The following is a 24,499-nucleotide window of genomic DNA, read 5'->3' as shown; positions in this document are numbered from 1 at the left end:
GAGATGGTTTTTTGGGTACTTAACCGAAATATATATTTTAAGGACCTAAAAATTTAAAAAATAAACAATTTTGTGGTAAGATGGCCTTTTCCCCTTCATGGCGTGTAAAGCCCTTTTTCACAGATGAATAGCAAGACCCCAAAAGGCCCCAGGGATTGGTTGAACAAAAAGAATTTCTACTATCCCTTATCCCATCAAGAGACCTCTGGGTTATCTGCAAGTAGCCCGCCGCAAATAACTGGTCATAACCCTTAGGGGGATCTTTTAGCGTAATTTTTTTCCTGAGGCCGAAGAGTCGCCTTTTGGAAAAAGTCGACCAGGTTCCCTTTCAATGCAGATTGGGCTGGGGTTTAAGTTTTTTTAGGCGTTCACAGACTTGAGGTGAAAAATCAGAGACAAAATTAATCAGAAAAAAAAAAAATTTCAATGGAAAAAAAAAATAAAAAAGTGAAAAATAGAAAATAACCAAATAAGTTTTTTTTCTATTGTGGAAGTAGCAGCGGGCATGCAGGCTGAAGCACGCTGTAACAGTGCTCGACGAATTCAAAAAGTAATGGCAAAAAGCATGGCTAAAAGCACAAAGCAAAAGCGATGACTAAAAGCTCGGCTAAAACCATAATTTGATGGTGTCCTAAGTATTTAAACCGGGTTGTTGGACACATCCCAACTAGTGTTTTGACCAATTAGACACTGTCTTAGCTCTGGGTTTTGCTATATTTCTCCTCCCAATTCATAAATCAAATGTTATCTTATCAGTCACATGGTCCAAATTTTCCTGCTCTTGCTCTTTGGGTTGTTCAACACAATCTAATCAAATCTCAAAGTGTCTGATTCGCTCTGATACCCTACAGATGTTTGCCTTATTTCAAGGACAAATATTTAAAAATTCTTAAAGCAAGATGCATTTTCTATATAAAAAACAATATTTAGTCTTGTTTCCTTGGGGAAACAAGTAAAATTATCTGCCAGTGGGAAAGAAAAATAATCTTAATGCAAATGGAAACAAGATTTTTTTTTCTCACCGCACCACTTTCATTTTCATCATGCAGACACTAAATGTCCAAAGCAATGAAATTTATTTATTTGAAATAAATTTAATCTAGTTACAGACATTTCACGTGACATAGGACAAGATGGACCATCTATGGCCATGATTGCTGGTTGTGTGGGAGGAATTGTGGCAGTGCTCATGCTCTCTGCTATTGGATTTTGTTTTAGGTTGTTATAGAACAAGATGGACCATCTATGGCCATGATTCCCAACCAAAAAGCTCTTCTGCTATGACAAGGTAGGAAGAGCAGCTTGCCCCTTTAGGAAGACAGTGGCAGCGAAGGGTGCTCTTCTTTATAATCAGCTAAGAATCAGTGTGTTTTCCCCCAAATCAGTGACATCATTTATGAACTTGGTAATTAAAGAGTTAAAATCTTGGATTTTTTTTTTCATTTGGTAGTTTTGATCAGGACTGAGGTTGATTAATAAATTTATGCAAAAAAGTTTGAAAAAAAATATTTATCTGATAAATTTTTGAAGAAGTAAATATATATATATATATCCATCCCGAACATGATGAAAGGGTAGTAAAATTGCCCACAATTTACTTTGAGTTTTTGAACATTTTCAATGTTTTTCCTAAAATAGTGTCAAAAAAATTTGTCCCCAAAAATCTTTCCTTTTGCTAAAAACAAGAAAAAGGTGGGGCCCAAAATTTAAGATCGCATTACCCCCTAGGGACAAAAAATGTCCCCAAGCCGCAAAAGGGGTAAGCAACGGGGGTTAGAAACGAAGTGATACTGGACACAAATTAAGCTTAACAAGAAGCAATCCCATCCCCTTTCTTTGCAAAGATTTTCGAATACAAGAGTGGGATCATGCCTTACGAAGAATGAAGTAGCGAAGGGGTGCTCTTTTAAAACACTAAAAAAGGAAAAGAGTTAAAGCAGTACGGCATTGGTCAAATACTAAATTTAGGCAACAGCATTTGCCCTTACCGATAATGTTTAGCACAAAAAATTTTAGAACAATGCGATCTGCGGATTAAGTATAAAGCACAACCTTCACTAGTTAGTCGAAAAAAGCATATCATGATTAAAAAAAGTGTGTTGGAAATGCGGGTAAATTTAATGAAGCATCCCCCTAGAGAGCCCGAAACAGCAAAATTTTTTATATTAAGCCTTTATGATTTAAAAAAAAAGGGTCCTGGTAAATTAAACTGGGAAGTTACGTGACGTACATGCATGCCTAGAAACTAAAATGAAGAATAGCCTTAGCAATGGGAATATCTAAAGATGTTCGCCAAAATACATTAGACATAAAATGAAAAAGCTTTGCTTTCTCGTGAAGGGCTTCGAGATGAATTAGGTGAAATGGCCCGTGTTACATGGAGGTACCCCCCTGAAAATTTTGTTCTTCCAGCGGGGGGACAGATTTGTTAAAATTTTTGGTGCATGTATTACAAAACTTCGGCCCAAAAAACGAGGCGAATTCGCTTAAATTCACAAATTGAATTTGGGGAAACTCCGTCAAAAAATCCTGCTGAAAACTTCCTATGAATGGAATTCGCCGTTGATTTTTTTTCCTGAGCGAAGCGATAGTTAGAGTTCTTTGATCCTATGGGTAATTTATTTGAGGGAGCTTGACTAATATCCCTGCCAAAAACTATCGCAAACCTCCTTTGGCAAAATTAAAATTTAATATTTAAAGTTACTTAAAGGGGTATATAGGCGTTTAAATTTTTCCTTTCTTTTTGGGTTTTAAAAAGCTCTTGGTGCTGAAAAAGATCTGTAATTAAAAGAAAAGTCTCAAAAAGATTTTCTTTATCAAAGTTAAATTCCCCACCCCTCAAACGCTCATTCAAACCGCCCCCACATTTTACGTTACTATGTGGAAATATTGTGTAAGCTGCCCAAATTTCACGAAAAGAAAAAGGCTGGTTTTTTTACCACGTTAGTTTTTGAAGCAGCCGCACGGAAGCGGAGTACTAGGTGAAAGCAAAAGCATTTATTTGCCTTCTGAATAGATGTATTTGGGAAAGCTTTAAAATTATTTAAACAAACAAAAGCTTTTATGGATGCCCCGTTTCGGAAACCAAAGGAAAAAAGGTAAATTTAGACTTTGCTACGCATCTGGCGCTTCGAATCAGCTACTGTAAGTTGTTTTGTTATTAAATTTTCTTTTGCTGTTAAAAGGGGAGTTTTGTGGGTTGTTGGGGTTTTGTGAGAGAGAGAGAGAGGGAGAGAGAGAGAGAGAAGGGCCACAGTGGGTCCGTTTTAACCACCGTGGCTTTTAGAAAACACAATGAGCATCTCACTGTGTTGGTACCGACTCTGTTCCCTTTCGGTTTAAAATGATAAAAACTAAGGCATTATTAACTGTCTTTACATTTTTTTGAAAGATGAAGCCGCTTTTAGGGGAAAGGGGCTTTCATTCCCGATGAGTTGCAGTTTTTCGGCCAATCAAAATGCACTGGGTCGTTCCCCCAATCAGAGTGTTTTTAAACTTTAAAGCATGCGCAAATTCTGTTACACCAAATACCAAAACTAAATTTTAAAAAGCTCTTGACCCTTTAACACTCGATTAAATATAAACAGTGTTTTAAATACGTGCTTGTGTTGGTCTAAGCTCCCCAAAAAGGAAATTAAAAAGGGGCGTCTTTTGTTTATTTCCTACGAAAACCAATCGCTTTTAAAAAGCACTCAATCACACATCAGTAGTTTTCAGTGAAATTTTTTTGTTCCTCTCACAGGAAAAACAAAACACACGGGGAAAAATTTTTGGTGTGTGCATTTTGCCATTGGTTTTAGGTTCAGTGGGCTGATGTGTGTTTTTTTTCATGTTAAAAAAATCTTTAACCATACAGTCTTAAACCCCCAACATTTTGAAGAAAAATAAATGCTGGCCCTATAAAAAATTGAAATGTGTCTTTTGCAGCTAAAAAAAACCCCAGTTTTTTTCTGCTTTAAGTGAAGGACATACGCCAGTTGGTACCCTACTCAAATTGTGCCTGCATTTTATCCATCCAAATGCCACAAAACCCCAGCTTTATTGTATTATAGTGCAGGGGTTTCCTCAAATACCCTTTATTTCACACCATGAGAACAAAAACAAAGTTTTTTTAATAGATCATTTTCATTTGCATGGCTCTCAATTCTGGTCTGTTCTTTTGAATGATTCTTAAAAAAAATTTCTAGTAATTCCATTGATCAATAAAACAATTTAAAAACCCCAAAAAAGTTTTTATTTTATGAAAAACACAAACAAATTTCAATAGGTTTTAAAACTATTAATTTACAATTTTGTTTAATTTAAAAAAAAAAATTTTTATGAAAGCACTTGAGATTAAACACTTATAATGAAGTAGGTTATTTTTAAATTTCGTGTACAGTGTAAAAAATTGTGTTAGATAAAGAGATATACAAAAGGTGTTGAGTGGGGAGGGAATTGAGCACCAGACACCAGAATTAAGGAAACCACTGCTGTAAAGGGTTTTATAGTTTGGGAATCTTTCCAATGGGATTTTAGATGGCTACATTCACACGGCCAAACTGAGAGAGCAAAGGTTGGGTTGCAAAAAAAATGGAGCAAAAATCTTTCAGAACAGTCATTACTCAACAGCTGGCAGCATAATTTCTTCATGATATCCATTCTCAACTAGGACAACTCCTGTTTAATTGTTGTTCGTTGTCATTCTGTTCAATTCTCGCGTATGTTTTCATAACAAAACGTAGTTTGGGGACATGTAGAGTCGGAGTCATTGTGGGTGACGGAGTCATTGCCAGCTCGTGGTTAGGGTGTGCCCTGCAGTTGTGGATCATTTCATTTACTGTTCCACGTGTTGAAAACCCACAACGACTTCAAGACGACAGCACAGTGCGTGAAGTCTGAACAGCACTGTGATATGGCAACATTTAAATTCACATAGTTGAGAACACTTGGCTTTTAGTGATCAATTTACGAAATTAATGCTCAGATCTGAATTTTTGTTTGGGTTTTTTTTTTTTTTTTTTTTTTTTTTTAATGAAGCCAAATATCAGGGTGAGTGTGAATTGGTTTTGATCCTAAACCTTCATGTTCAAAAATATCAGTACCCACAGAGGCACAAAGAACACTTGTCATACAGAAAGAAAACTTACCCTTCCACTAGTCTCTTAATGAAGGGTACATGCAATGGTCACTCATAGGAAGTAATTTTATCATTTAGGTCTGTGACCAGGGTGGATCTGGTCATGTCCCGACTGACCCCCATGTGCCAAAAGAACAATACGATGGCAAACAACATACTGTCATATGGAAAGAAACATTGAGGCACGGAAATTAGTATTTACAGATTTCATATAAGCTGGATGTTGTCCATGGGAAGCATTGAATTGCAAGGGTGAGGAGACAGAGAACAGAGTTGTTCTAGTTTTCATAGTTCTTCCTACAGTTTAGTTGTTCTATATGTCACCGTATGTATTTAGTATGACATGACAATGTCATTTAAAAGCAAATGGCTAAGTATTTCCTTTTAAAAATGAAGTTTTTTTTTTTTTTTTTTTTGATAAGTGGCTGAAATGGAATAATATCTTAAAATAACTACAAAATTACTGTTATTGTCTGAGAATTTTATCCTAGGGATATGAGGTGTATCGTATTCTTGGTCAATACCTTGTTGCTGCAGCGCCGCATGCATAGCCAGCTTCATAGACCCCACTCAAGACAAATACAGTTAACATTGGTGAAATCCATCCGTACATGCTAACGCTTAATGTCAGAAGAGGTGAAATGCTGGGATACACTAAATATTTTTGTTTTACAATTTTTAGGCACAGGATGGAACTATTGACAGGAAATGTCACGTGATGCTAAATGTTCCTCACAACTGATACCAACCAGGACAACGAGGATCTCTGAATGATCAAAGTGTGCATGACTGTACTATTGAAATCAGTAATCAGATCGGGACCAACATTACAGAAAAAAAGAGTCAACAGAAGACGACAACTATGAAGAAAGGTTCAGCATGTAGTATATTCACAGGAAAGTCATGTGTTACACAAAAAACAAAAGCCATCAGTATTCCTGCCCCTGAGAACATTTAGCTAGCTGTGAAACAAATAAAACAATATATATTGTTTTTACATTCCACAAAAAAAGGGAAAAAGAAAAAGAAAAAAAGATGTTTGTTATGAAAAATCTATAATGACCTTTGATTATTGCTAATCAATGTAGAAAAAAAAAACATCCAGGAAAAAACACATTATCTTCCATCTGTAACAACTGTATCATTTCAAATCTTGTATATGTCAGTATAGTCTAGGTGCAGTGGTTCTCCAACCCTGCTCCTGGAGAGATTACGTTATCTAACCAGATTTCTGCTCCAATTCGCCCCATTTTCAAACACACCTGAACAAGCTACTCACGGTGTTCAGGGAATACTTGATAATTCAGACAGGTGTGTGGGAGCAGTGTTGAAACTGAAATCCGCAGGACGGTTAGCTCTGTAAGACGCAGGGGTTGAGGCCCCGGTCTAGGGACATGGTGAAATAATGTTTCACTTTTTCAATACAAAGCATGAAACTTGCGTACAACTTGGATAATTTTGCGGGGCGGCCCTAACACAGTTTTTCAGAAATGGAGCCTATTGCAAATGCCCATGGCGACCATTTTACTCTCCGTTCATAACCAAAGTATATATTTTGTGTCATAGCTAGCTCCTGAACCAAACAACATGATAACACCGAAAGCGTGATGTTCTATTCGCCTGGTGTTTTGAATTTGTTACCAAATGTGTGCTGTTGATGCAACTGCATGTTGTTAATTAAGTCCAAGAGCTGGTTGCCTGATCTATTAGAGCTGTTGGTGGTAAGCCATTTGAGATCTCAGCAGTCAAGCCCAAGGTAACTAATGCCAATTTTCCAATTGTGTGGTTATGACCTCGGCCTCGGCAAACGGTTTTGCATTTTCCCACTGGAGTTTAGGTATTGCATTACAGTGGGCGGGCTTATTAACATGTCACAGCCTCTACTTTTCGCACGACTCTAAAAAACACTGTTTTTCATTCCGGGTCCGCCCCATATCAAGGTCCTAGCTGTATCCGCTCCTATGCTATCAGTGAGGGGTGAGGAACGGTTTGTGTTACTTCCGAACAGACAAGTGGAAACTTCAGTCAGGTATAAATAAAAAACCAAAAAAAAAAAAATCCAAAAGTGTTTGCTCATTCAGAACAGTAGTTGCGTTCCGGTCATTTGGCTGGCTGTGTGATTTAAAATTAAGCGTTCCTTTTGTGTTTGTTTTGCAAGTCAGTGACGTTAGTGTAGTGGCTTGATTGTCTACCGGCCAATTTCTGTGATCCGCAACGAGCTTACAGCAGTACAGTGCCAATACCATGCAGTGGAAAAAGCCGCCGTAAGAGTAGACACTGAGACGCAAGTGAGGCCAGAATGAAGTTTGTTGAACAAAAATGACTGACAATTCCAGAGTACCCCACAGAAAATGACCAGAGGTTGCAACAGAAGAGGTGCAGGATAGGGACAACAGCTAGCGCAAGATTGTGGTTGCCCTCTGCGTGTGATGTTAGAGGCAGTGGTTGAGAGAGAACAAGAATGTATTGGAACACAAACTACTCCCGCCCTACCTGACTCTTTCCTGAGAGGTAAGGAAAAATTACAACTTATTTGAGATTATATTTTTTTTATAATCTCTAGAAATAAATGATTGTATTCTTGAAAAAGATCCTTTCATTTGTACGATTGAATAAAATATTAGTTAAGCTGGGTGGGTGGTGGGCGTTCTGGACTCAAATATTAGCTTTCTGTCGCGCACCATCCCGGTGGACTGCTGCAGCATTTGGTGTGGGTTTGAAAGGATTCATGTAAAATGCTTTGAGTACCCAGAAAAGTGCTATATAAAATGTAACAAATTCTCAATTTTATTAATTGCAGCAATATTTTATTGTATGATTGAAACATAAAATATTAGTTCACAGATTACAATGCGGCAGTTTGGGGGAAACAGTAAGGGCATTTACTGTTAGTTATCAAAGAAAAAAAAGGAAAGACTTTTGTAAATGCCTGTGATCCTATGATGCTTGATCTGATTACTGTTATTTTTCATCCTTCTCACAATTGCTAATTTCATTCATCAACCATTAACCCCCTTATTCACCTGAAACAGTTTTAAGGTTGTTTTTTTTATTGTGGTAAGCAGTGTAACTCCTTTGAACCATCAAAAAATAGGGGTAGACATCCACCTTTCTGTGTTATCAGTATCATGGTTTGCGATCCTCCAGATATATTTTGGTTATGGCGGAAAGTAAAATTGGTTGCCATGGCAATGATGGTTCAATTTCTGAAAGTTTCATGCTTTTATGAAAAAGTGAACATATCACCTCAAATTTTGTACATATCACCTGGACTAATATATATCTATATACACTCACTGGCCACTTTATTAGGTACACCTTGCTAGTACCGGGTTGGACCCCCTGTTGCCTTCAGAACTGCCTTAATTCTTTGTGGCATAGATTCAAACCAAGTCGTTTAGAAAACATTCCTCAGAGAGTTTGGGTCCATAAAATTGACAACGATAAGCAATCACGCAGTTTGCCTGCAGATTTTCGTCGGGGCACATCCGTGATTGCGAATCTCCTGTTCCCTCCGCCACACCACACCCAGAGCTGCTCTATTGGATTGAGTATCTGGTGACTGTGGAGGCCATTTGAGTAAGTGACATCATTGTCCATGGTCACGAAACCAGTTCTTCGATGATTAGAATTTGCGTTGTGACATGGTGCCTTACCCCTCTGTTAAGTAGCCCATCAGAAGATGGTGGTACACTGTCGTCCTAAAAGGATGGACATGGTCAGCAAACATACTCATAGGCCTGTGGCGTTTAAAGGATGCTTAATTGGTACCTAAGGGTCCAAAGTGTGCATGAAAATATCCCCGGCACAACCAGTACAAATCACCACCACCAGTCACTGACCCTTGAGACAATGCAGGATGGATCCATGCTTTCATGTTCTTTAATCCAAATTCCTGATTCTGACCCTGCCATCATGATGACCCGCAGCAGAAATTGGGGGGGGAACTTATCAGGAAACCAGGCAACGTTTTTCCAATCTTCTATTGTCCAATTTTTTGGTGAGGCCTGTGTGAATTGTAGCTTCCGTTTCCCCCTGTTCTTTAGATGACAGGAAGCATCAACCCGTTTCGGTCTTCTGCTGACTGAGGCCCATCTCGGCTTCAGGGTTCGACGTGTTTGTGCATTTCAAAGATGGTATCTTCGCATACCTTGGTTGTAACAATGTCGGTTATTTTTGAGGTTTTCCTGTTGCCTTTCTATCAGACCATCAACACCAGTCCTGACCCATTCTCCCTCGGACCATCTGACATCAGCAAGACATTTTTCGGCTACCACAACTGGATAATTTTCACCCCCCCCCATCTTTTTTTCTGTCCTTTTTTCTGTAAACCCTAGAGATGGTTTGTGCGTGAAAATCCCAGCAAGATCAGCAGTTTTTTGAAATACTCAGACCACAGCCCATCTGGCACCAACAAAAACACGTTCCAACGTTCAAAGTCACCTTAAATCCCCTTTTCTTCCCCATTCTGATGCTCGGTTTGAACTCTTCAGCCAAGTCGTCTTCACACCACCGTCTAGATGCCTAAATGCATGTGAAGTTGCTGGCCATGTGATGGCTGATTAGCAATTTGTGTTACCAAGCAATTGAACAAGTGTACCTAATAAAGTGGCCAGCGAGTGTATATTTAATAATTTTCTTATGATTTTTTTTTTGACTAAATTTGTTTTCAGTTTTGTGGAATAATTAAAAGTTAGACTGAAAAATGAATTAACTTTTAAGTTAGTATGCCTATTGTTTTCTTTTACTTTCTTGTTGCAAATCCCCCCCACCCATAATACAGTATTTTAATTATAAAAAAATATTCAAAACAATGAAATAAATACAAGGTAGTAACTGCAGGAGTAATATTGAAACATACACAGTTGACACAAAATGAAATCAATCCTGTGTATTTGTACCTCACATTGAGGTTGATCAAACCTGTATGAATCTTTTTCCCCTTGGTGTACATAGGGATAAGTATGACAAGCTGTATTATAAAACATTTAATCCTGTATAAACATAAACTTACTATCTACAGTGGTCCTTTGGGCGGAAATATTCATATTCCACTTCATTTTTTTTTTTTCATGTTTTGCTTATGTTGGTGCCTTTTTGTTACGCTGCTTTAATTATTTTTTTTCTCACATCGGATCTACACTCCATGCACCATATTGACGAAGCAAAAACAGAACTGTCCACAACTTTGTAATTTCATAAATATAAATAAATCACAATTAAATTTGTAAATATAAAAAGCTAACATATTTTGCTGAAGCACCTCATGTCTTTATTGTTTTGATTTCAACAAGCTTTGCTCATCAGCATTTTTGCAATATCTGCCATATCTCCTCATCTCTTCAACCTCCAAGCTCTGTCAGGTAGTATTTTTTATTTTTTTTTTTTTTTGGGGGGGGGGGGGGGGTTCATTTTCAGGTTTCTCAAGAAATATTTGACATTCAAGGACATCCACAGAGATGTCTATAAGCCACTCTTGCTGTGTGCTTAGGGTCATTGCCCTGCCGGAAGGTGAACCTTCTGCCCAGTCTTAGGTTCTGAATGCTCTATAGACTAGGTTTTCATTAAGGCTCTCTCAGATATTTTGGTGCACTGTACTGTTTCTTCTACTTTTGATTGAGTCCCTCAGTCTATGCTGCTGAAAAACACAGCCCCACAGCATGAGGCTGCTACCAGCACCCTTACTTTTGGGGATGGGTACACCTGCAGGTGATGAGTAGGTGCCTGGTTTCCTTCAAACACGATGGCTTGGAATTGAGGTTTCATAAGACCCAGAGGAATCTGTTTCTCACAGTCTGGGGGTCCTTTAGGTGCTATTTTGTAAATTCTAAGTGTATTTACTGAAAAGAGGATTGAGTTTGGCCACACAGCCGTAAAGCCCAGATCGGTGGAGTGTTGCAGTAATGTTTGTCCTTCTGTAGATTTCTCCTATCTCCACATATGATCATGGAAAGTAACTAGAGTGGACCATCAGGTTCTTGGTCACCACTCAAACCAAACCCGTTCTCTATCAATTTCTCAGTTTGGGGCCAGAAGGCCAGCTCTATGAAGAGTTCTGGTTATTTCAAACTTCTTCCATTAAGGGTTACAGAGACTACATGATTCTGTGAACCTTCAATGAAGCAAGAATTCTTTTTTCTGAGCTTTCTCCAGATGTGTGGCTTGACGCAAACCTGTTTCAGAGCTCTACAGGCAGTTAAATTGCCACATCAGGGCTTGGTTTTTGCCTGGTATGCATTATTAGCCGTTTGACTATATTATTAAAACGTGTGCCTTTCCAAATCATACCCACTCAATTGAATTTGCCACAGGTTAACTTCACTTGAAGTATAGGAACATCTATAAGCAATATGAATGCTCTTGAGCTAAATTTCAGCTGTCCCAGATAAGGGTATGAATGGTTATGCAATGGAATTATTTAAGTGTTTTATTTTTTTAAAAAATTGGCAAAGATGTTATTTGATTTTTGATTTTGGTTTATGGTGTGTGGGGTGTAGATGTGTTAAAGTAATTTAAAGCAGTTTAACATAAGGCAGCAACATAACAAAACATGAAAAAAATGAAGGGGTATGAATACTTCCGCAAGGCACTGTATGTTCATGCTACTAGTACTTATTTTTTAGATACTAGTATCTAGGTCTACTTATTCATTGCTACTAGTGGTTATTCTTAAGGAACTAATACCTTTTATAAAATATAATAGTAGTTTATTCATTAGAATAATAGGCCTAACTCTTATTATTGGCTGCTGTGGAAGTGCATTCAAGCATTCAATTCATTCGGGTTATCAGCCATCTTCCTCTAATTATAAGGAAAATTTCAGATTCCTGCCATTGAAAGGATTCTGGTATATATGCTAGTGTATCTACAGGACCTGAATTTTTTGTGTGAGGGTTGGGGTGGTATTGTGTACAGTGTTCATAACTTCCTCATGTGACACGTTCATAATGCGGTAAATTCCTCTCCCATTTACTTCAGTCTTGCACAAAAAATTTTTTCAAGTTCAACATTTTTTTTTTTACATTCAGCTGGAGATGCTGCTGATAAAGCAACTCTTATTCACAGAGACCACCGCAAAAGAAACATGCGTGTTTTATTTCTGTCTGGTCTGTGTGTGGTGTGTGTGTGTGTGTGTGTGTGTGTGTGTGTATTTTCTTTTGAAAAGGTTTACCTGCATTCTTTCTCCTTACAAATTATATTATCAGCATTACACTTTGAGTAAATGTAGCTGTGTAAAAGGTAGAGGATGATGTTCCCTTCTAGAACAATGTGCATTTACATTTAAATTGAAACATATATTATCAATTATGTTTAATAATATTAGTTTTCTCATTTTTTTTATCATAAAACACTAAAATTGCCACTATTTTGGAGAGAAATTGGCTCTTTTAAATCTCTCTTTATGTCATGGTGTGTGATGCTTAAAGGTTTTTGAATTCTTTGCACTGTTTCTGACCATTGATATTTTATGTGCAACAAAAACATGCTCAGGATCAATGGCCTTTCCAAACCCTGATTTTAAATCTTGTTTTTTTTTTTTTTCTCAGACTCTGATTTAAATGGTGATGAGTGTACTAAGAATAGCTCTTTTATCTTTTCATCTCTGTAATAATTTTTCCATGTTTTTTGATGTATTTTAAAGAGTTTGGCAGCCAAAATTAAAACTGTTGGATGATAGATATTCTTAAATATTCTTAACAATTACAATTTGAATTACAGTATGTGCAATGCTTTCTAAATGTTTAATTTGCAGTGTACAGCTTTTATTTTAAGGAGATAGTGTCTGCAGCTCAGTACTCACTACTCATGAGGACTTTTTAAATAAGCTACTCTTTTACTCTTACTCTAAACTTAAGTAGTTTTTTTTTTTTTTAAATAAGCTACTCTTTTACTCTTCCGATTTCCTCCGTGGGACTCGAGACCGGGTGAGTGGAGCAGGTGTCACTCATTTCCAAATCACTCCACCGGCCTCGCTCTGTTCCCACGGCTCTCGGCCCTGCCCCACTTGTCACATACCCCCATCGCCCCTCGCAGGCCGGGGGGTACCCACGAGACTGTGCTCTACTGCAGGTTGGGGGGACCCCCTCCTCCAGGGGGACCGCTCACGGTGGCTGCGGGTACCTGGGGGTAAGGACAGACAGTCGAGGCGGGAGAAGAGGAGACGGAAGGATGAGGAGCAACAGAGACGAGAGAGGGGAGAGAGGAGAAAAAAAATTGTTCCGGTTCCCAGACATGCTGCCGCTCGGCCCTCCACCAGCTGTGTGAACTCTTCCTCGCGGTGCCTGCCGGCGGCACTGGATGGCCCTCAGTGGACGGCACGACATTCCTCCGCCGCCCGGTGGACGGTGACGGCTCCTCCGCTTTCGGGCAGCTGGCAGGAGTCCCCCGTTCCCTGCTCCTCCCCATTCTGGCGGATGGCAGCAGGCTCCGGTCCCCTAGCGAACGGCGCCGACTCCTCCGCTCCCTCACGGAAGGCAGCCGCCCCTCCACATCACGGGCGGCCGGCAGCAAGTTCGTCCGTCCCCAGCAACTCACTCCAGCCCACCGCCTCGAGCGTCCACGGCGCCAGACTGCTACTCCCTGCTTCGATCGCACCGCGGATTCACCCCAGCGGCGAGGGATCTCCGGCAGCGCGTTCCTCCTTCCTCCCGGGTTTCTGCACCAGTGTAACAACATACAAACTTCATAATCACGGGAAGAAGGAGGCGGGAACCGGCGGACATTCAAATAAAACTTTAATACCCAAATAAACACAAAACAGCACGACAGCCCCTCACGGACAACTGCCCCGCACAAACAACACAAAATAAAATCCATGCCTGGTCCTCTCTCGTCCTTCACTGTCGTCGCTCCCATACTTGTTCATGAGGGCTAATGGGTAGCCAAAAGGACAGGTTTGTGTGTATAATAAATGTATTTCATTTTTGTGGTTGAATAGTGAAACTATACAGCCCATATGTTCTGTTGTTGCATTTCTTTAGGTAAACTGCACTACTTAGTGTGTCGCTAGGCCTATTTTAGGAGTGCTTTGTTTCTATAACTGTTTATATATGATAGTTAAACTACAATCAGTTGTTAAAGGGGACAAAATTGTAGCTAATTGTAGCTAAAATTTTTGATTAAGGTTACCTGCTTCTGTGGCTTGAGACTGTTAGCTAACAGTAAACAGACAGGAAAATGCTCTGACAGGATGAATTCATGCAGATAAGCTTTATGAATCTGTTGTAAGTTAGAACAGTGTTCACTACTTCAGACTGTGGTGATAATCAAAGCTTTGTTAATTAATACATTTTTATGTGAGACTGTCTGTAAGTTACAGTGTAATAGATGTTGCAAGTCAGCTAATGGTAACGTTAACAATGTCTTATAAATTCAACACAAGTTATGAGATGATGATATCTAATTAACAGACAGTGTAATATCATGCACATATCCTTTTCTTTGTAAAATGATTTAAAACACAGAAAAAGGAAGATTCTATAGTGACGTCTATGGTTCCTATAAATATCTTCCTGTAATGACATTACATTGGGGGTGTAGTGCAATGTCACAACATGAAGCATGTTAGATGTTAGAAGGCTGTTGCAACAAAGAGAAAAAATTTAGGGACGTCTACTTCTTATAAGTTAAACTACTTTTCTGAGGTAAGACATTTTGGTAACACTTTATAATAACTTTCATTAATAAATAATTAACAAACATTATATAATGTTTAACTAGTCTGACTTAATATATATTCATGTACAGTATCTAGAAATATGAGATAATGTGCTTTTTAATGTTAACTAATTAACTTATTAAACATTACCAAATGATTTTCAGATCATTATTAAATGTAAATTGGAATGCTTAATTAAATTCATATGATCATGCCTTTAAAACAACAACAAAAAAAAAATCTTCAAATGATTTTGACAGATGGTTTACAATGATTAAAAGCTTCATTAATAAATCATTAACAAACATTATGTAATGCTTAATTGATCATTAGTTAATGGTTACAAATATCATTCAACTTTCAATGTTTTAAAAATTTATTGTATTTTGTATCTTTATTTAATTTATTGATTTATTTTTAAATGTATTTATTCATGCATTTATTTATTTTGTAATGTATATTATTATTTATTCCCACGTGTATTATTTCCAGATTTACTTATTTTACTTATTTATTTATTTATTTATTTATTTGTATTTTTCCGTGTGCAACATGTAAATGAGGGAGGCGGTCCTTGTAGAGCACCGGTGAATCATTGGTTGAGAGCTCATGCAGAAGCGTCAGATTAAACTAATAATAGAGATCGGAGTTTGAGAGTGTGATGTGCCAGATCAACTGGAGAGATCCAATATATTTTCACAGATTCCCATTTATTATGTTGAATTATTTAATAGTGACTTTATTCAGTTACTTATCCTCATAGTTACATCATTAAGCCCGGAACCATCAACATCGTCAATGGTCTAAGTTGATGACGCCTCTAGACACACTCAGTCGAGGTTTCTAGGCGTGCGTTCATTCATTTTGTTTTGTAATAGAAGATATTATCTTCAATAAGAATTGTGTTGTTAGCATAAGTTTATCGTAAACCAGTTGTGCCTAAGGTCTCTACAGTCTACTCAGGCTCAAAATGCTTTTTGGAAACGCGACCCACAGGCATAAAGTTGGCTTGATGTTAAACGCACGGTATTTGCAAATTCAGGGACCATCTCTAAAGTTAAATACGACATTAAAAACATGTTTTTAATCACCTCAACACTTATATTAGTATGCTATTGTCATTACTCATTAACCCTCATCCATTATGAACTCCACATATTTTGCAGCCTAAAATGACCACACATCTCACTTCCCAATATTCACCCACCGCCTCCTTGCTGATGTTTCAGTCTATCAACTATCAGAAATTCATTTATCTGAACCATCCATTGTACTGCAGCATTTGTAAGTGAATAAAACTATTTAAAAACAAGTCTTCATGTGTTTCTACAGCCACAGTGCAGGTTTCGCTTCGTGAGGTTTGGTTAGCAGTGACTGAAACGCAGCTTTACACACAACTGTCAGTCTGCATGGACAGGATCTTGAGACTCCAGTAGCTTCAAACAGCTGGCATTGCAATACAGTTCATTTGTTTGACAGAAACTTTGCTTAATAAATCTTTATCTGACCAAGATCTTCTGTGCTCTAAGTCACCCACAAATCTTTTGACAGTTCAATAATCTCTATTTGCTTTTCACAAAATATTGTTTGTTTTTATGCCTTTTGCACGACATTGCATTTTTTCATTGTTTTCATCTTCAGAAAGATCTTTCTTCCTCACCATATTTCATGAGAACTGTGACTTGCTTAATAATTTGGAACAACCTCTTCAAGTAGGGTTTCCATTTACCTAAGAAGACCTGTTAATATATTTAAAAAATGTTTCTAAGATTGATACAGTTATCTAAAAAGATGTGAAAAACCACACACAAAAAAATTGGACTCTTTTTTGTACCAAAATCCTATTGATATATCACTTGCATAATAAATTGGAACACAGTGTAAAGTTAACAAAATTGAATTCTTGCATTTTTCTTTCTTTCTTTCTCACACAAAATGTTCATATAATATATAGGCTATAAATTGAAATCCAACCTGTTAATTAATTTCAGAGACTTTAAATAACAGAAAGTGAGAAACTGAGTTGTTTTTGGGTGAAAGTTTGCTGTAGCTTCTCAGCTGACTGTGAGTTCCTGTGTGTTTTCCGATGAATCAAGTAACTCAGTCCCAGTCATTTATCTTACTAAATGTTTAGGGCATAATAAATGTATTTTGTTTTTGGCACATCGTGAAAATAATTTAGTATAACCTGTATTCATGCATGTTTTTTAAGAGAAGTTTATTTAGTGAATGAAAATAATTTAAATGTTTGTCGCACAGATGATTCACTTTTACTGATGCGACAGTCTGATGTGGTCAGTCTGATGAGTTAAGTTGTATATTTTTTTACAGTGGATAAATAAATAAGTAAACTTAAATCATCAGATGACTATGTACAGCATCTGCGTGAGTGTAACAGTGAAAATGTAGCAACTCATCCTAGATCATAGCAGCAGACAACAAATATAGTAATGCAGTAAGGTTGTTAAATGACGTGACATGTATTTTGTGTTGTATAGTGATGAAGTGTACTGTGATGGTGTTTTGGACCCTTTTGTGGCTACTGTATAGTCCAATGTCATCCCCTCTACGAACCCCGATGGCAGGAAACCAGATCACTTCCTTTATTTTCATCAGCTTTGTTTTGGGACAAGCTCATTCAGGTTGGTCGATCTTTGTCGTCATTATGAATAAAGATGTGTCTATTATGAATAAAGATTATAATGTGAACTAATAGGAATTAAAAACCAAATGCTCATTACTTCATGTCTCTAGTGTAACTAATGTATTGTTATGTTCCAGCTGATAATATCTCCTCTGAAGTGATGCCTCAGACAGTAACACCTCTGACAGGCTCTTGTGTGCAGATTCCTTGCACATTCACCTTCTCAAATTTTCACATAAAGATTACTGGAGAACTCAATGTGCGGAACTGCACCACTGTCTTCTATAACGTCACAATGAATCATTCAGACCGCTATTACTTCAGACTGGAAATGGTGGCAGGTGTGTTCAGACCAACATTTAACCCCAATACAGCTAATTCATCTGATTCAAGCAAGACTGTGAAGATCATTGTCAGAGGTAATTGTCATCTCATCTGAACAGACTGTTTACACACCAAACCAAAAAGAAATGAAAATATAAGTTCATTACAAAATATAATGATACTAAATCAGTTTTATACCATGCATGTCAACAAACTGCATTTTTAAAAAATACTGTAACATAATAAAACTATATCTTCAGTTTTGATGGGTTGCATTTCTTATGCATGTAGACACATATTAATAATATAGATAAAAGACAAAATATTTCAAATATTGGTAGCAGTGATTTTACCTTGTGAAACAGTCAATTTACAAGTGCAAATGTGCTAACACTCACACTAAGTGTGGAAACCTGACCTTCTAACATGACTATGCATTGTGAGTTTTCCTTAATGCTGTCTGTCATCATTTACCTTGTAGCCTCACCCCAACCTCCTGAACTTAAACTCAATAAGCCACAGTATATGATGGAGGAAAGTACAGTCAATCTGAGCTGTTCTGCAGAAACCCCCTGCCCCACACAACCTCCTACAATATCCTGGTCTAACATCCCTGAATCTGCTCGCATTACAACACAGTTACAGGACAAACCTGATAAAACCCAGTCAGTGTTTTCATACATGACCTTCAAAGCTTCATACAAAGATCACAAAAAGAACATCATCTGCACTGCTACATATCCAAGAAATACGCCTTATGACTCAACTGTGGAAGGCAACATCACGCTACAAGTCCTGTGTAAGATATTTGGAGTACTTTTGTGTTTTATCGTCATCCTTGATGTGATAAAATTAATAGATATCAATTGTAACCCTGTATTTGCTTGTGTTTTTCTTAAAGTTCCTCCAAAAGAAACTCACATCATCATTACTCCATCTGTTGGCACTAATGTGACTTTGACCTGCAAAACCAAAGCCAGTCCATCAAATGAGTTGAACTACACCTGGTACAAACGTGGAGAGGAGACGCCTATAGCTTGGAGGAAGAAGATTAATTTAAACAGAACTCAAACAGCATCATACTACTGCACTGCACAAAATAAACATAGGAAAACACCTTTCGTCAGAAGATGTCCAGCTCACAGATGATAGTAAATAAAGTGTGAATAGTGTGAAAAATAAATACTGTTTGAAATACAATTTTCAGTAATCCTTTTGTATTTTAGGTCAGAGTGGATTCTCTCATCTGGTGATACATGGCTGTACAGGTGGACTTTTTGCTTTTTTTATTTTTTCTGTTGTGTTTTTTTTTACTGTATGAGGTAAATATTAATATTCTGCAGTTATTGGTGTGACTGTTCACCGAGGTCCTACACAGAAATGTAGTTCATGTGTGCAGTTTTGTATTTATGAATTGCATGTTTTTTTTTTTTTTTGAGTGTATTTAATGTTTTAAAGGCTTCAATACAGGCCCATGTCACAGGGAAAGATCAGGTGCATAGTTCAATAAACAAGATGTTAACATTAAGTAACTTAAATTTTAAATGGCAGGTGCACGTTTTGTCCACAATAACAAAATTTGTTCCAAACAGAGCCACAGCAGAATTAACCGTTGGATGGCTGTGTCTCAAAACGTAGCTGTTTAATTCCGGAATGAATTAGTGCTTTTAAACCAATCAGTTGAGCGAATGATTCAGTGACTTTATCACAAAAAAAAAAAAAAAATGGCTCCTGATTGGATCTGTGTATATGAACAAATCGGCTGAATAAAGACACAGTCACACCGAACATTGTTGTAAATTGTAAACTGAAACGTCTTTCATTGTCCCTAGCTAGCACCTTAATAGTTGTGTCTTCGCCCCACATGATGTTTGTAAGGGAAACAGGTCAATTTAGCTCAAAGGGAATCATTTAAGATTTTAAAAGGGAATTTGAACAGAATCACTGTTTCACGAGGATCACTGAAATTGGCCGATCACGATTCACTGAACGATTCGTTTAACATCAAATCTGCGCTGGATATTTATAAAAAAGTATAGTGAAAACACTATTAATTAGCACAGTAACAAGATCGGCAATTTAAGACATTAACTTGTAAGCACAGAACACAAGATACTTTCTCTTTTCAAGTATGAATAAGGTTTTTATAACAGAAATCTAAGACATATAAACTAATCTAACACATAAGTCATCACGCACCTCACCACTAATTCACACAAGTGCAAATGCAGGAAGATAGACAGTAAGGAAAGAATGAGTTTAAGAGGATGAGAATGTGAAATCCCAAGTTTACAGCAATATGTGAAATTGCATAGACATGAACAACCATTAATCCTTAATTAACCCTGAATCGCACTGAGTTCCACAATAAGGGAGAAAATTATATTAGATAACACCAGTACAGAATGTGAGTCTGGAGGTTACTTGCGTTGCCTACAAAGATCACAGAACAACAGAAAGAAACGGGGGTTCCCTTTGTTGTCCCTGAAAAGGGGGTTTCCCGAAGTTGCTGATTGGCTGGAAGTTCAGTAGTCGTTGAAGTGAGGTCCTTGGGAAACCCGATGGTTGTGGCGTTGGCTGACGATGCAGAGTTGTGGGCTGGTTGAAGTTTCAGACGGGCACTCGAGGTCAGACCTCGGAGACACGGCGTTACAAAACTTTTTTCAGGAACATGTTTCTCTCAAAGAAACGGAAAGAAAAGAAACTAAAGGTAAAAGAACAGAAGTAAAGTTTGACGAGACGAGGTGGTGTTTCTTCTCATCGTGGCTAAGTAGCAGCAGGCGTGCAGGCCGAAGCACGCTGGAACGGCACTCAAAGAACGCTAAAAGTGATGACAAAGCATGACTAAAAGCTAAAGCTAAAGCTAAAAGCTCAAAGCAGGCTAAAAGCCGGCTGACTGATAGCAGAACATGGAAAACGAAAGCTCAAAGCTAAAAGCAAACATTTGATGGTGTCCTGAGTATTTAAAATGGCATTTTGGCCACACCTAAATGTTGTCTTGACCAATTAGATATTGTCTTTTCTCGGGTGTGTTGTATTTTTGTCCCACCCATTCATAAATCATATGTTATCTTATCAAGCACATGGTCCGAATTTTCCCGCTCTTGCACGGGTATAATTTGGACATGATTCCTATAACAAGTATATGATACATTTGACAAATAACTGATGGTCAGTTGCCAAAGCAAGCAAGAAGATTCGAACACACACATACTAAACATGAATATGATTTATGTTAAGCTATTCAAGAGTTTTTTTTTTTGACCATACCACAATAAGTGATTAGAAACTTCTAATCAAATGTGTGGGTTCAGTATGATATGGAGTTAAGCAATATGAATCCATTTAGAAGTCTTTTTGAGTTTCATTTTGGTGCATATATGCATTGGAAGGCAGCTGTTTTGTGCCATTCAAGTAAGGATATGTCCTGTGAAGAACAGAGGGGTTAACAGGTCTCCTTAGGATTTCAGTCTGGTTTCTGCTGGTGGGGGAAGTCAATCAAAAGATCTTGTTTACTCTCACGGCTTAATGTGTGCTTTCATTCAAAACTGTCCATCTCTTCGATTACTTGCGAATGATTAGACAATCTCTTCTTCATGGAAAAAAAAAATAATTGTTCTAATGGTGGATGTTGAAAGCTGTTCTATGAACAGAGTTGGTTGGTTATCAGACTGTCACACTAGAAAGTTGATTTACAACATCCTGCCTTTCTGTGGAATTCAGCTCATGTTTCAACCAGGCTCCCGATCGAATCTTTAATTTGTCTGGTTCACGCTACATGTTCATTGGTTTCCCCATGAGCTCTGAAAATTTAAGAGTCTTTAGGGCCTTTTCTGCATCATGGCGGCATTCAAAAGTAACAAAACCATACCCACGAGACAGGTTGTTTCTTATATCTCTGCACACTTTCACAGTACAGATGGGGCAGAATGGGAAGAATATTGCATGTAACTCCTGTTCTGTCACATTTGGGTGCAGTTCATTCACAGTCAGTGACACTGGTGGATTAGAGCTGCTCTCCTTTTCTTTAGGTTCACTGTTCCTGATGCAGACCTCTCTGCGCTTCAGGATTTCCCCAAAGTTTGAAACAGCATTATACAGTATATAGCGGGCCTGTCATTGTGCCTTGCAAGGACATTAATAATCATGTGTTGGGCCCATGTGATGCACATTGGTTTGCCCATGAGCTCCAAAAAACTAATTTTCTATGTTGAAGATAATATTAAGTGAAGTACATTATAGACACAATATTGTATTGACAGTATTAGACCGTTTTGCTCTAGCTGTTTCCTTCCTGAATGATTCATCTTTTTTGAGTGATGATTCACTAAGTTATTTATGGCAGAAATAGTAAGAGAGTGTGCTTGTACTCTGTTCCAAAATCAGAAAATCACTTTGTTCATGGCCACCCAACATTTTGTTGCCGTTTAAAAATCGTGCATGTCACTGATTCTTGAGATATGGGACAAAACATGTCCAGCAATTGTAACTACTATTAGGTTTAAAAAATAATAAAGAAATCAATTGTAAATGTTATGAAGGATTAATAATAGAATATTTTACACAATTATCCCTTTCAGTTTAATTTTATCACTATTATATCAAATCTATGACATTTATTGTCTTCGCACTACAACTAAAACAGTGTGTCCACAGAGAAAGGTTCAATCATTCATATGCTACAAAATGGATAGAAATGGAAGCGTCAGCGCAAATTCTAGGAAGACTTAATGCCACGTCACATATTACAATTAGATCTAGCCAATCGGCATTCAACACAAGGAATATAAAAGCCCTCTACTCACCCCTCTTTGTGTTTTTGCAGATCGCTGTTGTTTTTGCTCAAACTGTCGCCTGACTTATTGCCTGACTTTCCCTGGGTTGCTTGTGTATAGTTAATTTTTTGTTTTTTTATAGATTGCGAGTTCGACATTCCTCTCAAGATGTACACTAGATCGTTAGCATTGCTCTGGTATCGCGGTGAATGTTTGCGGTTGTTTGGTAGGGTTGCCATGTATACAGGTGTTGGAGTTTTTTCGGCAGAGGATGTGAAACATTGGCAGAGTTCTGAGTGCTTTCCAGGGTTGCCAGGTTTTAGCAACAAAACCTGCCCAATTGCAACTCAAATAAGTTAAAACTAGCCCAATCGCGGTTCGAGAGGGCTCCCCCAGTAAAAATCATATTTCGGGGGGTAAAATATTTTCGCCAGGGATCCTCCAGTAAAATTTGAATAATTAAGATAATAAAGAGGCTAATGCCTCTTATACCTTTCTTCCAGAAAGCAGTGTGTGACCGGCCAGCCCCAGCACGTGAGCTCGACATGGACACCCAGCACTTGGAAACACGGAGGAAAGACAGAGGCGGATCACGGAGCACCAGTGCACTTCACCATGACACATCGGCACTTTACTTCTCAATAAATTCACCCTCCGGGGCCTATATTGAAGTCCTCTTGTCATGTGATTCTTCACCCTGTTACAGGCCCCATAAAGGCTAAGGTCATGCTGATCTGGCTCATTTTCTGTTTTTGGGGGATAGGTTCCTCTGTGGGTTCAGGCAGTTAGATGGAGTTCTATCGAGTGTGTGCAGGGCTCTAGCCTAAATGTTTATGTATCTGTGTATATGCTCTTTCTTAAGTTGCTGTTAGAACCCTAATACTACCTCTATCATTTAACCTAAACTAATGGCCTCTCTAACACAATCCGATGGTTTAGAATTTATGTAATTGCGGTGTCTTGCTGTTATGTGCATTATAGGTGTTTTGTATATTTTAAGTATTTTTAATGTTTCAGTTTGTTTTTATTGGAAAGTTTGTTGCTCTTGTTAATTTTCTGTTGGTGGTCATGTCCAGTCTATCATGGCTTTTCACATACAATGGCCTATCGTGGTCATATACACACAGGGCTTTCACATCACATAGTTTATAGAAACATACTCGGGCTATCAATGTAATTACAGCCCTTTGGGCCTTCCCTTTACATGGCCTATTGAGGCTTCACATTACTCGGGTAGCCTTTCTCTCATGGCCTATCGGGGCCTTTCAATTTCCAGCTGGTTCAGCTCCATTTAGTCACCTTTTAGAAGCTGCGGTCTGTCACCGCTTCGATACACCGGCCACTACCGCTGTTGAACGTGGAGTTCAAACATCAGCCATCAAGCTACTGGGAAGGTGGTCATCTTTCACATTTGAATCATCATTAGACCTGAACCACAAACCATCAGGTTCAGCAAATAATATCAAGCTGTCCTCAAGGTAATCTATATGCAATTACTGGTGGTGGTATAATACCTATTCATATTACTCCCAACAACCTCTATGGTTTACTGCGGCTTAACTTAGCCTTTCTTTCTGTGGCCTGTCTTTCGTGGCCTTCCCGTCTGTTGCCTATCTTATAGCCTTTCCCACTATGGCCTATTTACATGGCCTTCCTCTCTGTGCCTACTGAGGCATTTCTTCCTACGGCCTCTTGGCTTTCTCACTATGGCCCATCTGGGCATCTCCATCTGTGGCCTATCTAGACCTTTTCTCCACAGCCTTTGTGGCCTTTCTTTGTGGCCTATCTGGGCCATTCCCAATGAGGCCTATTGGGGCCTTCTGCTCACTGAGGCGTATCAGGGCCTTTTCCTCACCGAGGCCTATCGGGGCCTTTTTCTCACTTAGGCCTATCAGGGCCTTGTCCTCACTAGCCACTTTTCCACTGTTTGGCCAGTGCGAGCCAGTGCTTTAAACGGGCCGGGTGGGGCTAATAGTTTG

The 24,499-nt window shown here is 38.3% G+C and overlaps 1 protein-coding gene across 1 annotated transcript; it reads left to right on the top strand.

Moving 5' to 3' along the window:
- The first annotated feature begins 17,261 nt into the window (after nucleotides 1-17,261).
- Nucleotides 17,262-18,894, top strand: LOC122135458 (myelin-associated glycoprotein-like). Its single transcript, XM_042714898.1, has 4 exons — nucleotides 17,262-17,419; nucleotides 17,559-17,840; nucleotides 18,227-18,544; nucleotides 18,647-18,894. Exons 1-4 carry the CDS (start codon nucleotides 17,278-17,280, stop codon nucleotides 18,892-18,894), a joined length of 990 nt encoding a protein of 329 aa, XP_042570832.1. The 5' UTR covers nucleotides 17,262-17,277.
- Nucleotides 18,895-24,499: the final 5,605 nt, after the last annotated feature.

This window comes from Cyprinus carpio, chromosome A24 (assembly GCF_018340385.1).
Source record: "Cyprinus carpio isolate SPL01 chromosome A24, ASM1834038v1, whole genome shotgun sequence".
Lineage (NCBI taxonomy): Eukaryota > Metazoa > Chordata > Actinopteri > Cypriniformes > Cyprinidae > Cyprinus > Cyprinus carpio.
This window is presented reverse-complemented; position numbering and strand designations above follow the sequence as displayed.